The sequence below is a fragment of the Podarcis melisellensis genome, assembly GCF_964234715.1.
Source record: "Podarcis melisellensis genome assembly, chromosome: 13".
NCBI classification, from domain to species: domain Eukaryota; kingdom Metazoa; phylum Chordata; class Lepidosauria; order Squamata; family Lacertidae; genus Podarcis; species Podarcis melisellensis.
The window spans coordinates 3,306,704-3,324,205 of NC_138545.1; the positions used below are offsets into that span (position 1 = coordinate 3,306,704).

The 17,502-nt window shown below is 47.6% G+C and overlaps 2 protein-coding genes across 3 annotated transcripts in view; both read left to right on the top strand.

The window, feature by feature from the left end:
• The window catches only part of LOC309355870 (thialysine N-epsilon-acetyltransferase-like), a 218,871-nt gene that overhangs the window by 198,438 nt on the left and 2,931 nt on the right, over positions 1-17,502 (top strand). The gene's annotated exons all lie outside the window — the stretch shown is intronic.
• The window catches only part of NLGN2 (neuroligin 2), a 48,009-nt gene continuing 38,488 nt past the window's right edge, over positions 7,982-17,502 (top strand). For both annotated transcript variants that reach the window (XM_081886771.1, XM_081886772.1), the window contains exon 1: positions 7,982-8,646. In XM_081886771.1, the coding sequence (XP_081742897.1) occupies positions 8,181-8,646 (466 nt within the window). In that variant the 5' untranslated portion in view covers positions 7,982-8,180. The remainder of the gene's footprint in view (positions 8,647-17,502) is intronic.

Consider the following 17,502-nt stretch of genomic DNA (forward strand, 5'->3'; position numbering starts at 1 on the left):
GACCTAATGGTCAGGGGTCCCTTTACCTTTAAGTCCTTCTGTCCGCAGAAGATCTCAGCTGAGCTACTTAGTGGGTCGGGCAAGTGAAAGCCAGGGACCAGAAGACCAGGTCTTGCAGCCACCCTACCTTGGAAGATTCAAGGTAGGCCAAAGGAAGCCCTTTTTCATGCGGACTGTGGAACTCCCTGCCACAGGAGGGAGTGATGGCGGCCACCAAGCTGGGTGGCTTTAAAAGAGGGCAGGACAAATTCATGGAGGGCTACCGATGGCTAATAGCCAGCATTGCTGTGCTTTGCCTCCACCGCCAGAAGCAGAGATGCTTCTGAATGCCAGTTGCTCGAAACCGCAGAGCGGTCTTGTGTTCGAATCCTGCCCGGTTGGCACCACACACAACGCCATTCTGCTCAATTGTCCTGCTTGAAGCAGGACATTCTGGAATTACAGAAGCCCTCCTGGCTTCCAAATGGGTTTGGTTTGGAGCATCTAACCAGGGCGCTGCAGCAGAATCAGGCCAGAAAGGGATGCCTTCTAGTCCAGCGGCCTGGGGAGGGAACCCACAAGCAGGATTCGAACACAAACTAGAGCAGCGCATGGAAACGCCGTTTACCTTCCCGCCAGAGCAGTACCAGAGCAGGAGGGGAGCCACTGAAGGACTGGGCCACCAGCACCCACCTCACAGAGGCCCACAGGAACCTCAAAACCAGTGTTAGAAACTTAGGTGTACAATCTAGGCGCCAAATGGCTCCTAAAACCAAGGTTACAGTCGCCATTTTTTGGGACCAGGTGTCTGTAAAGTCTTATTTTTTCAAACAATGGACTGGCTGTGATTGATTCTCGCTTCTGGGGTGGCTGTGAAACCCAGCCAGATGGGGGGTACAAATAAATTATTATTATTATTATTATTATTATTATTATTATTATTATTATTATGGCTATCTCAGATGACAACGTTGAGCTAGGTTAGGAGCTTTGAGAACTTGAAGTCTCTTGATCCAGGTACAGCCCACATAGCATATTTTTCCGCCTTTAAGACACCCCCTATTTTGAGGGGCAGTGGACACAGGTGGCGCTGTGGGTTAAACCACAGAGCCTAGGACTTGCCGATCAGAAGGTTGGTGGTTCGAATCCCTGCGACGGGGTGAACCCCAGAGTCGGCCACAACTGGACCTAATGGCCAGGGGCCCCTTTACCTTTACCTTTACTTTTACCTATCTCCTCTCAGTCTCCTCTTTCACAGGCTAAACATACCCAGTTACTTCAACTGTTCCTCATCAGGCTCAGTTTCCAGACCCAGTGACTCCCATCAGCTTCGGCCGGTGGCCCAGCTACACCCCTATCTGGACAGGGATAATAATAATAATAATAATAATAATAATAATAATAATAATAATAATAAATTTATTTATACCCCACCCTTCCTGGTTCAAAAACTGGGCTCAGGGCAGCTAGCAACAAATTTAAAACACTGAATTGTAAAAGCAGCATAAAATACAGTATAAAAACATGAATAACAATAAAATTTCAAAGTTCAGAAATCAATTTAGGGAAAATCCATCTAATAAATGTTAGATAATCTCCAGGGCTAGCTGGCCGAATTAGTCCTACTTGGCCAGTGAAAATGCCAGGGGAGAATTAGCTGTGGGGTCTCAGAGCGGCTGATCTTCAAAAAAGGGGAAGGGGAGGGAAGAGAAGGGAAAATAAAAGATCAGGCTGAATTAAAATTAAAAGCCAGGTGGAATAGCTCTGTAATCCTGCAGGGCCCTGGTCTCATGGGACAGAGCATTCCACCAGGTCGGAGCCATCACTGAGAAGGCCCTGGCCCCAGTGGAGGATCGCCTAACTACTGTTGTCTATGTTTGGTAACCTCAAAGTTATTTGACTGCAATGCGTTCTACATAGGGCTGCCTTTGGAAACTTCAGTTAGTGCAGAACTTAGCAGCCAGGTTGCTCACTGGAAAAAGACGGTTTGAGCATATTTCACGCATCCTGGTCCAATTGCACTGGCTACCAATTAGTTTTCCAAGCCTTAAACGAGCGACCACTGTATGGTAATTTATGGACCTTGTTATTGTTGAGTTGTTTAGTCGTGTCCGCCTCTTTGTGACCCCCTGGACCAGATCACACCAGGCCCTCCTGTCTTCCACTGCCTCCTGCAGTTTGGTCAAACTCATGTTTGTAGCTTTGAGAACACTGTCCCACCATCTCGTCCTCTGTCGTCCCCTTCTCCTTCTGCCCTCCATCTTTCCCAACATCAGGGTCTTTTCCAGGGAGTCTTCTCTTCTCCTGAGGTGGCCAAAGTATTGGAGTCTCAGCTTCAGGATCTGTCCTTCCAGGGAGCACTCAGGGCTGATTTCCTTCAGAATGGAGAGGTTTGATCTTCTTGCAGTCCATGGGACTCTCAAGAGTCTCCTCCAGCACCAGAATTCAAAAATCTATGGACCTAATAGGTATCTAATGCCATTTGCCCATGTTGCCCTGCAACCAGTCCATGCAGAATGTCGGCACCTTATATATAGAAAGGAGCAAACCAGTGATATTTTAAGGAGCAGGCTAGTAGGCGGGATCCACGACTTACATCCTAGGAGCCTACACAACACAAAACACTGTTGCTGTAGGTAGGTGTTATGTTATTTGTTTTTTATCTTATATTTTGGAAATGTACATCCAGGTTTTTTTCCCCTTAACATTTTTGGGGGGCCCCCAAGAGAGTGGGGCCCTAAGCTATAGCTTGTTTAGTTTATACATAAATTCGGCTTTAGCCCTCTGCCCTGGTCCCACCCACAACAAATCTCCGCCGGGAGCCCACCCATTTCTCCCTCTGGCCACCCTGACCCCTCTATCAAAGCACTGCAAGGCTGCATTCTCCAGATACGCAGGGAATGCAATTCTCAATATCCCCTTGTGCCGCACATCCGCTGTGCTCCCATCACCCTCCCAGGGGCTCATGGGGGTTGTAGTCTAGGCCACCGGCAGGGAACTGTTAACGGAGAAATCTGAGGGCTCCCTTGGACAAAAAACAAGGACCCCAGCCAGGAATACCAGAGCCAAACAGCAGCCAGTAGGCTTGGTCTTTACTGAAGACTGTCGCGACAGGACTCCCACCTGCCACCAGGTGGAACAAGATGGAAGCCCCAAACAGAAGAGAACCCAAACTTTTATTAGCTGCTCATCCCCATGTTACACCGCCCCAAACTACATCACTCCTACATCATGAAAGGGGAGGTCTGGTGGCCATAATCTGAGCATCCTGGACCCTGCCCCATGGTTCCCCTTGCCCTCCACCAAACACCCATGGAGTGGAATAAAAGAGATCTTTATATTTCCCTGTTTCCCAGCCAAGTTCACCCCACCCTTTTGTCTTCATCTGGGCTTGTTATTTCTGGAATGGCTACCTGTCTGGCACTCAGGTATCAGGATGCCAGGGATTATCACTCAGGCAGAGGGGCTGCTGAGTAGCTGAGCTCACCTGTCTAGATGAATTTCTGAAGTTTTCCCAGTGAGCCAGTACATAGATACATTGATCAGTGAATTCTTACATTTGGTATCGTGCAGCAGAGGCCCTTTGAATAGATAGGAAGAAACTGTGATGAAGTGCTTTGTGAGGACAAATCACAAAAGGCACAAAAGCGATTGTGCTGGTGTGACGGTAAAATCTGGGTGCGAGGCTGCTCTGCCACCCAGCTAGTCAGACTAAGTCCGCGGGTCCCTGCGGAGGAAAATGAGCTCAGCCGGAGACAGGAGCAAGCTGCAGAAGATCCAAGTTTATTGCGCAACAGGTTCAAGGCGAGATTGAACAGCGAGGAAGGGGTGACGTGAACTTTTGAAACTTCCCTCCATGTCCCAGAATACAGTGCAGAATACATCACGGTTACATCATGAATACATTAAGAAGAGGTTGGGTTACACAGGATTAACATATGGAGGAGGGAGGGGGGAATATGCAGAGCTGGAGATATGAGCAGATAAGCACATCCTGATGAGAAGACAATGGTCCATGTACTGGCATTTCCTAGAGGAAAGGCTTGGCAGAGTGATTTGACAGGATTAGGGTCTTGACACCTTGCTTGAGGGATTATGGAGGACAGGGGAGGTGTGATGGAGTCCTAGAGAAATTGAGCAAATTGGCACGTTGATTTTCTATGAATTTTATAGATTTTAGTCCCTTTTGACATTGACAATTGGAAATAATTTGATATATTGTAGCAAAGAAGAAGGTGAAGAAGACGCCCCCCCCCCCCTCCGTATCAGCTGGTTTTGGTAGTGGGCTGCATGTGTGTGATATCTGCTGGAGGGACAAACACCCCCCCCCCAACCTATACATAAATTCCTGCAACAGCACCAAGTGTGGAGAAGGCCGGTGTCAAGCTTCTGCGCCACAGCAGCTGCCTCGACTTCCCCTGCGTCGAAGTGTCTGTCCGTCTTTTGGCTGTTCTGATGGCGTCGGGTTCTGGCATGCGCTCCCAGCACCGCCCCTCCCCCTTCTCTCTGGGCCTTTTGGATTCTCCCAGACGCAATTTGGTACTAATTACACGTTCCTGCCTCTAATTGCCACATTGTGAATGATAAACAAAAAACTCCAGTTTTATTTAATTAAAGACCTGGTAGAATCCACCGGGGAGAATTGGTACGGTTGGGAACAGGGAGGCGGGAGAGAGGAGGACGCTTCTCCCAGCACAGCGCAGAATCCCGCGGGGATTGGGTTCGCCGTGGGAAATGATCCACACTCAGGTCTGCCTGGGGTAGAGGTTCAAGGGACGGTGTGTTTGTGGCCCCAATGCAAAATGGCTGCTTACCTGCGTGTGATCGTGCAAATGCACACCTGGTTTGGGAAGAAATCAGAATTAAAAGAGGGCATGTCCAGGAAAGTCCATGAGGATTAACTGGAAATTTACTGCATGTTATTTATTGAAAGAGAATTATTTGAAAATGATTCATGGATGGTATCTAACTCCAAGTAGGTTGGCTAAGATTTATAAAACAAAATCAGATAAATGCTGGAGATGCAAAGATGCATATGGAACATTCTTTCATATATGGTGGAATTGTAAAAGGGTAAAAGTATATTGGGAAATAATTTATAATGAATTGAAAAAAATGTTTAAAACTACTCCCCCCCCCAAAAAAAACTAGAGTCCTTTTTGTTGGGAATAAAAAGGTAAAGAGACCCCTGACCATTACATCCAGTCGTGGCCGATTCTGGGGTTGCAGGGCTCATCTCGCTTTACTGGCCGAGGGAGCCGGCGTCCAGCTTCCGGTTCATGTGGCCAGCAGGACTAAGCCGCTTCTGACAAACCAGAGCAGCGCACGGAAACGCCGTTTACCTTCCCGCTGGAGCGGTACCTATTGATCTAATTGCACTTTGACGTGCTTTCGAACTGTTAGCTGGGCAGGAGCAGGGACCGAGCAACGGGAGCTCACCCCGTCACAGGGATTCGAACCGCCGACCTTCTGATCGGCAAGTCCCAGGCTCTGTGGCCAAAGTGGTCTGTCCTTCCTTGGAGGTTTTTAAACAGAGGTTGGGTGGCCCTGTGTTCTGGATATTTTAGCTGAGATTCCTTCCTTGCAAGGGGCTGGACTAGATGACTCGTGGGGTCCCTACGATTCTACGATTCTTTGAATCAGAAAGAATTCCTTGTGCAGGAATCTCAGCATCCCTGACAGATGACCTCTGCTTAAAAACCTCCAACGAAGGAGAGAGCCCATCACCTCTTGTGGGAGTCTGTTCCACTGTCGATCAGAAATAATAGGAAGTCCTTCAGCATGTAGTTAGACGGTGGAACTCCCTGCCACAGGAGCGCATCAACTGGGATGGCTTTGAAGGAGCATCTCCACCCCCATCATTCTACCCGGACACTCAGGTCCAGCACCAAGGGCCTTCTGGCAGTTCCCTCACTGCGAGAAGCCAAGTTACAGGGAACCAGGCAGAGGGCCTTTTCGGTGGTGGCGCCCGCCCTGTGGAACGCCCTCCCACCAGATGTCAAGGAAATAAACAACTACTAGACTTTTAGAAGATATCTGAAGGCAGCCTTGTTTAGGGAAGCTTTTAATGTTTGATGTACTGTATTACAGTATTTTAATATTTTGTTGGAAGCCCCCCAGAGTGGCTGGGGAAGCCCAGCCAGATCAGTGGGGTATAAATAAATTATTATTATTATTATTATTATTATTATTATTATTAGATTGGACCTGTTTGTGGAGGAGGAGAGGGCTGGTGTTGCCTGCTGTGTTCTGCCTCCATGGTTGGAGGCAGTAAATAGTTCTGAATCCCAGTTTCAGTGAACCTCAAGAGCGGGTCTTGTGTTCGAATCCTGCTCATGGGTTTCCCAGAATGGGCATTTGGTTGGCCCCTGTGAGAATAGGATGCTGGCCTCATCCTTATGTTCTCATGTTGCATTTGGTTTCGTGGCCCATCACTCCCAACGGAAGGCAGAAAACGGAAGTGTGGTTAGTAGAATAGTTGTGGAAGGAGAGAGATAGAGGAGATATTTGGTCGAAACGGACCTGTTTTCCCTTAAGGGAACGGAGGTGCCGGGGGTGAGCCAGGGTGTGCCTCTTCTCCCCACCCCACCCCACCCCACAAATCCCCAATCTCCCTTTCTGTCCTCAACTCCTCTTCGCAGGAAGTGTGAAGCGCATAATTCATTGCTTTGTAATCACACATAATCTACATAATGTCAATATGCAGATCAGTTCCCAAGCCAAAAAAAAAAAAAAGATTTTGGAGGTGAGTGGCACTTTGGGGAAGGTAAAGGTGTTTTGGGGATGGGAGTTTTGTGTCCTGTACATTTAAAGCCTATTTGCCCCCTCCAAGAATCCTGGGAACTGTAGTTCGCCCTTCCGGAACTATAAGAAATATTTATTAAAGTTTTACAAAAATATGAATACAAAAATACATGGAAAAAAAAGAAAATTAAAAATACAACATACAAGGGACAAAAAGAAAGTAAGAAAAAAAATCCGTTTTTTCATAACTTTAAACTCATTAGCTTGTTTCCTTGACCTCCTCACACCTCCCCTTCTTGTATTCCCATTTACATAATCAAATCAGCAAATCCTTACCCTCTTTCATTTATCTTAACTCTATATCATCACATTTTATAACTCTATATTTTCATCCATTATCAATTCATGTTTGCTTACTCTTATTAACTTTGTTGCTAATGCCACTTGTTTTCAATCCAACATCATTTTAACATTCATTAATTTTACAGTGTTTCTGCAGATAGTCTTTAAATTTCTTCCAATCTTCTTCCACCAACTCTTCTCCCAGGTCTCGGATTCTGCCAGTCATTCCCGCCAATTCCATATAGTCCATCAAATTCATCTGCCACTCTTCCAGGGTGGGTAGATCTTGTGTCTTCCAATACTTTGCAATAAGTATTCTTGCTGCTGTTGTTGCATGCATAAAGAAAGTTCTATCCTTCTTTGGCACCAATTGGCCGACCATGCCCAGGAGAAAGGCCTCTGGTTTCTTCAGAAAGGTATATTTAAATACCTTTTTCATTTCATTATAGATCATCTCCCAGAAAGCCTTAATCTTTGGGCACGTCCACCAAAGGTGAAAGAATGTACCCGCCCTTCCGGAACTATAATTCCCAGCACCTGCAAAAAAACTACAGTTCCCAGAATCCTTTTTTTAAAAGGGGTGAAACTATGCTTTAAATCTATGGCGTGTCAATTTTAGGCGAAGAAAACTAATTGAGGGGTGAATGAATGGAGAATGGCTTCTTTCTTAAAACCCCTTTCTTTCTCTCTCTCTCTCTCTCTCTCTCCACCCATCCTGCCTGTTTCCTTTCCTTTTCTCCCCTTTTGGCTCTGATTCACCCCTTCCTTCAATTCTCCCCCCTCCCTCCCTCCCATCTCTTGACCTCTAGGTGCGTTTCTCAAGTCTGGCTGGACGCTTCCCGCTCTCCCGGGCCACGATGGAACGCAACAGACGCCTTTCCTCTGCCGGAAAACCCTCCTGCGATTCCCGCTAATCCTCTCCTCTTGGACCGCTCTCCTGGTGGTTATCTCGTCCTCTTCTGCTGCTCCTCCGGCGGACGCCCGGCTCGCCTCCCGCGCCTCTTTCCTCTTCCCTCCTCTTCACCTGCTCCTCACGCGAGGACGCTCCTTTCTCTCCCTTCCCCCGGCCCGACCTCCCAGAATCCGTTGCCCGCCACCCCACCGCCGCGTCCGCCATGTTCCTCCCGCCCTCGAGGCTCATCCTGCGGGTGCTGAATCTCCGCACAGGCTCAGCCGTCCTCTTCTGGCTCCTGGGCCTGGCGCTGCGCTCCTTGCCCCTGTCAGGGCAGAAGCCGGAGGACAAGTACCCGGTGGTGGCCACCAACTACGGAAAGCTCCGGGGGATCAAGAAGGACCTCAACAACGAAATCCTCGGCCCCGTGGTGCAGTACCTGGGCATCCCCTACGCCACGCCGCCCGTGGGCGAGAGACGCTTCCAGCCCCCCGAGGCACCCGCGTCCTGGTCCGAGGTGCGGAACGCCACCGCCTTCGCTCCTGTCTGTCCTCAGAACATCCACGGCATGCTCCCGGGAATTATGCTCCCGGTGTGGTTCACCGAAAATCTGGAGATTGTGGCGGGTTACGTGCAGAACCAGAGCGAAGACTGCCTGTACCTCAACATCTACGTCCCCATGGAGGACGGTAAGGGTGCAAAAGGGGGCGGGCGGGTGAGCGGACACGGGCGAGCCCCCCCAAACCCTTCCCCCAGCTGTCTCACATCTCTCACCACTCCCCTCTCCAGCGCCGTAGGTCAGGGAACCTCACTCCCCACTTAACACCGCAATCCCTTTTTTGAAATAATAAGAATCGCCATCAGAATCCAATCCTCTAGCTGTGTCCGCCTCCCCTGCGCTGCTAACCGGAAACCCCTCCAATCGCTAGCTTCCTGGCTGCCGGAGAAATAGTTTGAGCAGCACCTCTGGGCATGTGCAGAGTGCTTTTTGCGACCGGAAGAGCTCCGCAGGATCGGAGCAGCAAGACCAGCGTCCTTTAGTGTCATATTTTTTTAAAGAACAGTTTAGTTCAGGCGTATGGGATGGTCTAAACCACAGAGCCCAGGGCTTGCCGATCAGAAGGTCGGAGGTTCGAATCCCCATGACGGGATGAGCTCCCGTTGCTCGGTCCCTGCTCCTGCCCACCTAGCAGTTCAAAAGCACGTCCAAGTGCAAGTAGATCAATAGGTGCTGCTCTGGCGGGAAGGTAAACGGCGTTTCCGTGCTCTGCTCTGGTTCGCCAGAAGCGGCTTAGTCCTGCTGGCCACATGACCCGGAAGCTGTACGCCGGCTCCCTCGGCCAATAAAACGAGATGAGCGCCGCAACCCCAGAGTCGTTCACGACTGGACTTAACTGTCAGGGGTCCCTTTACCTTTTTAGTTCAGGCATAGGCAAACTCGGCCCTCCAGATGTTTTGGGACTACAATTCCCATCATCCCTGACCACTGGTCCTGTTAGCTAGGGATCATGGCAGTTGTAGTCCCAAAACATCTGGTGGGCCGAGTTTGCCTATGCCTTGGTATAGTTGAACCAGCTCGTAGTGCTGGTGACACCAAGGTTACGGGTTCGTAACCCCTTCAGGGTCGGCGGCACATCCCTGCATTGCAGCGGGTTGGACTAGATGACCGTCAGGGCCCCTTCCGACTCTCTGGTTCTGTGAGTCTGGTGGGAATTGATTGACTGATTCTAATGTGGAAGGGAAAACGAAAAGCAGGGGGAAATGGAAAAGGTATACTGTGCTGTTATTATAAAAGTTAACAGTGACAATTACGGGCAACTCCCCATCTGTGCACGCAGGCAAAATAAATAAATGATTCAATTCCAGCCCAGAAGTGGCGGGAGAGAGCGGGGAAATCCTCGTGGCTCGTGAGGAGACCCTTACCAGAGCCCAAAAAGGATGCCAGTGAGCCAAATGTCCAGAAACAAATGTAATTATTATTATGATTATTATTATTATTATTATTATTATTATTATTTCAAAATGCAGGCCAGGTCGATGCCCCCCATAGGAAGCCCACAAGCAGAATGTAAGAATCCTAGAATGGAAGCGTTGGAAGGGACCCCAAGGGTCATCTAGCTCAACCCCCTGCAAAGCAGGATTTTTTTGCCCAACTCAGGACTCAAACCCACAGCCCTGCGATCAAGAGCCTCGTGCTCTACCGACCGAGTTGTGCCGGTAGCCCTAGGGCCAGGCCAAGGGCTCGCCCAGGCCAGCATCGTCTTCTCGCAGTGGCCAAACAGACGTGTCTCGCAGGAAACTTGCAAGCGGGTCCCGAGTTCGAGAGCAACCCTCCTCTCCTGTGGTTTCAGAAGCAGAGAGCCTTTTCTGCCTGATGCATCTCGCACCCTCAGGCTCACCCTGAACGCGCAGCTGCTCTCCTTTGGGGAGCAATGAAAATCCATGCCTGAATTTTGTTTTTTTCAAGCTAGGGTCGAATAAGCGCAGGATTTGCTCTCCCCAAAATTGACGCCTTCCAGATCTTATGGGCTGCAGCCAGAGAGGCTGATGGGAGCTATAGTCTTAAAGTTATCAGGGAGGCTGTGTCAGGTTGGGAAAAGCTGGACTGGATCTTGTGAACCTGAGTTTTTCTGCTCCAGATCATAGCAGGGATGCGGGTGGCGCTGTGGGTTAAACCACAGAGCCTAGAACTTGCCGATTGGAGAATGAAGATGACGGACTATGCAGAACTCGATAGACTGACTGGAAGGACCCGAAATCGACGAGATCAGAGATTTATAGAAGATTGGGGAAAGTTTACAGTATATATGCATAAATTAAGTGATAATCAAATAACGTTTGTAAGTTTTAACGAAGCTCTGTCAGAAGAAATGTTAGAATATGAGTAAAACTAAGAAATACTTTATAAAAACAATTGAAGAAAGCGCTTTAGAAATGTGTAAGAAATTAAGAAGGGAAGGAGTATCAGGCAAGCTGAGGGAAGAATGGAGATAAAAAAGATGTATGATTTGTATAAATTTTGTATTGGAAAAATTGAATAAAAATAATTTATATATAAAAAAAGAACTTGCCGATCAGAAGGTCGGCGGTTCGAATCCCCCAACGGGGTGAGCTCCCGTTGCTCGGTCCCTGCTCCTGCCAACCTAGCAGTTCAAAAGCACATCAAAGTGCAAGTAGATAAATAGGTACCACTCCGGCGGGAAGGGAAACGGCGTTTCCGTGCGCTGCTCTGGTTCGCTAGAAGCAGCTTAGTCCTGCTGGCCACATGACCCGGAAGCTGTGCGCCGGTTCCCTCGGCCAGTAAAGCGAGATGAGCGCCACAACCCCAGAGTCGGCCACAACTGGACCTAATGGTTTACCTTTACCTTTACCTAAAGAATGCCTGGCAGGTTCCTATCCAGCCCCTATTTAAGAACCTCCAATGCATCACAGAATCCTGCCAGATGGTGCAAATAATAAATCTATTATTATTATTATTATTATTATTATTATTATTATTATTATTATTATTATAGCAACGGAGCTATCCCAGTCTCAGACCAAAGTGGCCTATCTAGCAGAGCGTTGCCAGCACTGACTGGCAGCAGCGTCTTGCCAGGGCTCCTGGCAGGGCCCTTTACCTATCCAGAGATCGTACCCGGAGCCTTCTTCACTCCAAGCAGCTCTCCCCCTGAGCAGCTCAAAATGTACGAAGACAGGCAAACACATTATACCTAACGCCAGACCTCTGCAGTCTACCTAGCTCAGTGCAGTCTACACAGGCTGGCAGCAGCCCTGCTTTCAGGCACTGGAAGGGGGGGGAATCCCAGGCCTACCTGAAGACGCTCCCCCAGAGTGGAGCCTTCTGCATGCCAAACAGGTGTCCCGCCATTAAGTCTAGCGATGAGCTTCATCTCTCCAGGAACAAGGGCTCCTCTCCCCAAAAACCCAGCGTGTTCTGGCTCCCAGAATCCTTTGGGGAGTCCCCAAGGCCATGTTTTTTTCACCGCCAGGTCCTGTCCGAGCGACGCTCGCCCTACAACCAACCCACTAACATCAGGGTCAGGGGGGGCTTAGCCGATCGGGGCGGACAATGGCAAAGAATGGCCTGGCCTTAGGGCTACTGATAGAGCACGAGGTTCTTGATCGCATAGTTGTGGGTTCGAGTCCTGCGTTGGGCAAAAACACCCTGCTTGGCAGGGGGTTGAGCTAGATGACCCTTGGGGTCCCTTCCAACGCTTCCATTCTAGGATTCTTACATTCTGCTTGTGGGCTTCCTATGGGGGGCATTGATCTTGCCACTTTGAGAAAAGGATGCCTTTTCTCATTATTATTATTATTATTATTATTATTATTATTATTATTATTAGCCTGTTAAACATTTGTTTCTGGACACAATTTGAGTTGAATTAATTTTAATGAAACGATTTTAGAAAGTTGTATTATTTTATTGTTGTTAGCCGCCCTGAGCCTGGCTCTGGCTGGGGAGGGCGGGATATAAATAATTTTTTTTCTTATTATTATTATTATTAAGGGAGGAAGAACTTTCCTCAAAAAGCAGGGGATGGCGAGAAGGAGGAGGAAGAGGAGAAACCGGCTGCTTCTTCTCTCCCCTCCCCACTAAAACGCCACCCCTTCCATCTCCCACCAAGCCGTCCCTCTCTCTTTTTGCAGCATCGCTAAGCCAGTTTCCTTGGCAACGGCCAGGAAAAGGGGGGGTTGCATTTAAAGAAGGGGGGGAGCAAATCCCAAAGCACTAGGCGGAAAAAACACACACACAAGGCATCGGAACGTCTTTCCGCGCCCCCCCCCCTGTGTGGGCCACCTGCTCCTGGCAGAGGCAGCTGCTGTTCCTAACCCCCCAACCCCAAACTCTGCCCCTCGACCCCCCCCTTGTGCCCCACATCTTCTCTCTCTCTCTCTCTCTCTCCCTCCCTCTCTTTCTCCCCTCCGTGTGACACGCTTTTCCCCAGCTGCTGCCTGGGGCGTCGTAGAGAAATGTCAGGTCCCATTTGGGAACCCTGCCTTCTGCTCCTTGCGCCCCCCCCAAAAAATCTCCCTCACCTGAGCGGCGGAGGCTCTCCCGTCTCCCTGGTCCAGCCTCCACAAGGATGCTCTCACCTGTCCTCACCTGGATAGAGGCCGAGACAGCAGGGATGCAATAGTTCTCCGGTGGAAATAGGGACGTCCCGTTCGGTCGCGATAATTTCTCTGTTTATGCCCCACTCGTCTTCCCGGGTGGCAGCTTCCAACAGATATAAAAACATCATAAAGCATTTTTAAAAAAACCCTTCCCTATACTGTGGTACCTCGGGTTAAGTACTTAATTCATTCCAGAGGTCCGTTCTTAACCTGAAACTGTTCTTAACCTGAAGCACCACTTTAGCTAATGGGGCCTCCAGCTGCCGCCATGCGATTTCTGTTCTCATCCTGAAGCAAAGTTCTTAATCTGAAGCACTATTTCTGGGTTAGCGGAGTCTGTAACCTGAAGCGTATGTAACCTGAAGCGTATGTAACCCGAGGTACCACTGTATATAAAAACACATCAAAGCATCAAACAGTAAAAAACAAAATATCCTCTACGAGCAACAAACAAACCAATAACAACAACAACAGTAATGACAAAATAGTGGTACCTCGGGTTAAGTACTTAATTCGTTCCAGAGGTCCGTTCTTAAGCTGAAACTGTTCTTAACCTGAAGCACCACTTTCGCTAACGGGGCCTCCCGCTGCCACCGCACAATTTCTGTTCTCATCCTGAAGCAAAGTTCTTAACCCGAGGTACTATTTCTGGGTTAGCGGAGTCTGTAACTTGAAGCGTCTGTAACCCAAGGTACCACTGTACAGTCATACCTTGGTTGAAGTAGCTTCCAGATAAGTATTTTGGGGTTGCAGATGGTCAAAATGACGTTGCGCGCTTGCGCGAAAGTGGCGAATTGTGACGCTCGGACGCGGGTTGCGTTCGCTTCTGGATATGAACGGGGCTCTGGAACGGATCCCGTTCTCATCCAGAGGTACCACTGTACAGTGGTACCTCGGGTTACATAGGCTTCAGGATACGTAGGCTTCAGGTTACAGACTCCACTAACCCAGAAATAGTACCTCGGGTTAAGAACTTTGCTTCAGGATGAGAACAGAAATCGTGCTCCGGCGGCGCAGTGGCAGCAGCGGGAAGCCCCATTAGCTAAAGTGGTGCTTCAGGGTAAGAACAGTTTCAGCTTAAGAACGGACCTGCGGAACGAATTAAGTACGTAACCCGAGGTACCACTGTACAGGATTGCTTTTTGACGGCTCGGATTTTGGACAACTCCACACCCTCCAACATTTCTCTAATAGAAATAGGGACGTCCTAAGGAAAAGCGGGAGATTCTGTGATCAAATCAAAAAACCGGGACGGCTTCTGTAAATCAGGGGCGTCCTGAAAAATAGAAAACCTTGGAGGGTCCGGAATAGAAAACACAACCATCTTGGTCCAAAAGGTTTCTTTTCTTTCTTTCTTTTTTAAAGATTTTCATTAAGGTTTCAACAGATTTTATAATAACAAACAAGACAAAACAACACAACAACAAACAATAAATGATAAAAAACACAAAAACCAAACAAAAATATATAAGTTCAACTCTTGATTTCATATAACTTTCTTTCCTGACTTCCTCACATCTCCCTTTTCTGTATTCAAGTTTCCAATTTAGTTTCAGCGAATTCTTCATCTATTTTGGCTAATTTTAATATTTCTTAATTTCTTTTAAATTAACCATTCCCACTGCTGTCCGCTTATCTTCTAATCCCCCATCATTTGATTAATTTAACTGTGTTTCTTTACTTGTTACTCATAAAACATCTTTGCACATTCCTTTCAGCTTTGTCACTAATGCCACATTATCTCACTATCCTGCATCACTTTAACATTCAAATAATTTACAATGTTTTTGCAGATAATCTTTAAATTTCTTCCATTCTTCTTCTGTTTGTTCTTCTCCCATGTCTCGGATTCTGCCAGTCATTTTTGCCAATTCCATGTAGTCTATCACCTTCATCTGCCATTCTTCCAAGGTGGGCAAATCTTGTGTCTTCCAATACTTTGCGATAAGTATTCTTGCTGCTGTTGTTGCATACAAAAAAAAGGTTCTATCCTTCTTTGACACCTTCTGGTCAACAATGCCCAAGAGAAAGGCCTCTGGTTTCTTAAGGAAGGTATACTTAAATACCTTTTTCAGTTCATTATAGATCATTTCCCAGAAAGCCTTTACCTTTGGGCACATCCAAAAGGTTTCACAGCTGGGATAACCCTGGAAAATAGGGACTCTTGGAGGTCTGGAGTGGGGGTAAGAGAGACCCACAGGAGGAGAAAGGGGTCCCAGCTGAGGGTTGGTTGGTTTGGGTTTTTGGTGTTTTCTTTCTGGCCAATCTGAGCAGGTTATAATTGGATTTAATGTCAGGCCCGATCTGGGATAATCTTCATTTAAAGAGGAGTCAGCAACTGGAAGCCCCTGGACTGAATCTGCCCCAGTGTGCCGTTTCCCTGAACGTGGGTCTCTGGGACTACAATTCCCATCATCCACAACCCCTGGTCTTGCTAGCTGTGGGTGATGGGAGTTGTAGTCCAAAGACAGCTGGAGAGCTAAGTTTGGGAAACACTGGCCTAGAAGGGCCACGTTCATGTCGTTCGCGGAGCGCTTTAAAGTCATGGCGACACCCCCCCCAAGGAATCCTGGGAACTGTAGTTGTGTTAAGGGTGCTGGGAATTGTGAGGAGACACCTCTCTCTTCCCCCTCACAGAGCAAAAACCCCCAGAGTTCCCTGGGAAGCAGCGTCAAACTGGCATTTCTTCTCCCAAGGGATTCTGGGAGATGTAGTTTGCTGAGCTTGGTGAGGAGACCCTGCCATTCCCCGCTCATTCCCACAGTGGGTTAACAGCCAATTCTTCTTCCCAGGGAATTCTGGGAATTGCAGTTCTTTGAAGGGAATAGCAGGGGGTCTCCTCACAACTCTCCACAGCCTTAGCAAACTACAGCTCCCAGAATCCTTTGGGGGAAGCCATGACTGTTTAAGGTTTAGGGAAGTTTTTAATGCCTGATGTTTTATTGTATTTTTAATATTTTGTTGGAAGCTGCCCAGAGTGTCTGGGGAAACCAGCCAGATGGGTGGGGTATAAATTATTATTATTATTATTATTATTATTATTATTATTATTATTATTATTATAGCAGGCAGCTGTAGGAAATGAGTATGGAAGCCTGGATCTCCTCAGAGTAACCCCTCTGGACAAATTTTCTTTAAACTATATATTTTAAAATTTATATCCCACCTTTTCCCCAGGACGGGGCTCAAGGCAGATAAAAATACAGGAATGCAGATAAAGTTTGTCTGTATGGATGTTTAAATTCAATTTTGTGTTTTTTAAAAAATAATAATATTTATTAACAGTTTAAAGACTATAAAGGGAAAAAAATTCAACAAAACAATACAACACAATACAAAAACAAAAACACTACGTAACACTAACACAAAACATTGAATTAACAGAACAAAGCAAACACAATTTAGAACACATCCAATAATTTCAATATCTTATCTTTCATTCACTTGTTTCCACGACCTCCTCACACCTCCCTTTTTGTATTCCACTTCAATTAACTGTTTCAGCAATTCCTTTCCATCTTCCTCTGTTTTCTGTCCTGTAATTTATCTTAACTTATTCTCACCTTATTTTTTCCCTTTAATACATTAAAAATCTATTTGTACTTAATTCCTTATAACATTTCTGCTAAAGCCATATAACTTCATTCCAACATTTTTCTAACATTCATTAATTTTACAGTATTTCTGCAAATAATCTTTAAATTTTTTTCCAATCTTCTTCCACCGACTCTTGTTTAAAATCAGTTTTGAGGGTCAATTCCGCCCCTCCCCAATAATGGAAAATAATCTTCACCCACGCACCAGACGTTTATGGCAGAATTTAACCTCAGGGACACGTCCATGGCAGTCTCCCCCAACCTTTCGTTCCCTCCAGGCATCAGACTACAACTCCCATTATCCCTGACCGCTGGCATGTTGGGTGGACCCGATGGCAGATAAAATTTCCCCCAGCATCTGGAGGGCACCACGATGGCAAAGGCTGCTATAGGCCTAGGGCAATTTAATATCTCTGTCTGTCCCAGTGCACCCTGGGAATTGTTGGCCCACGGGAACAACATAATAGGCCATGTCCGGCGCTCAGCCCAAACTATAACTCCCAGGGAACACGATAGTTAAAAGCAACGGGAGCGTGGCAGAGGCAGCCCACCTTGGGTCTGAAGCCGCATGCATTCATATAAAATCACAGAAGCTGGAATGGGCCCCAGGGGTCATCTAGTCCAACCCCTTGCAACCACAGCTAAACTCCATTGGATCAGGTCCTTTAATAAGTAGCGCAGGGCAGCTGGGTTCACCCACCTTTAGGTAAAGGTAAAGGGACCCCTGACCATTAGGTCCAGTCATGGCCGACTCTGGGGTTGCGGTGCTCATCTCACTTTATTGGCCGAGGGAGCCGGCATACAGCTTCCGGGTCATGTGGCCAGCAG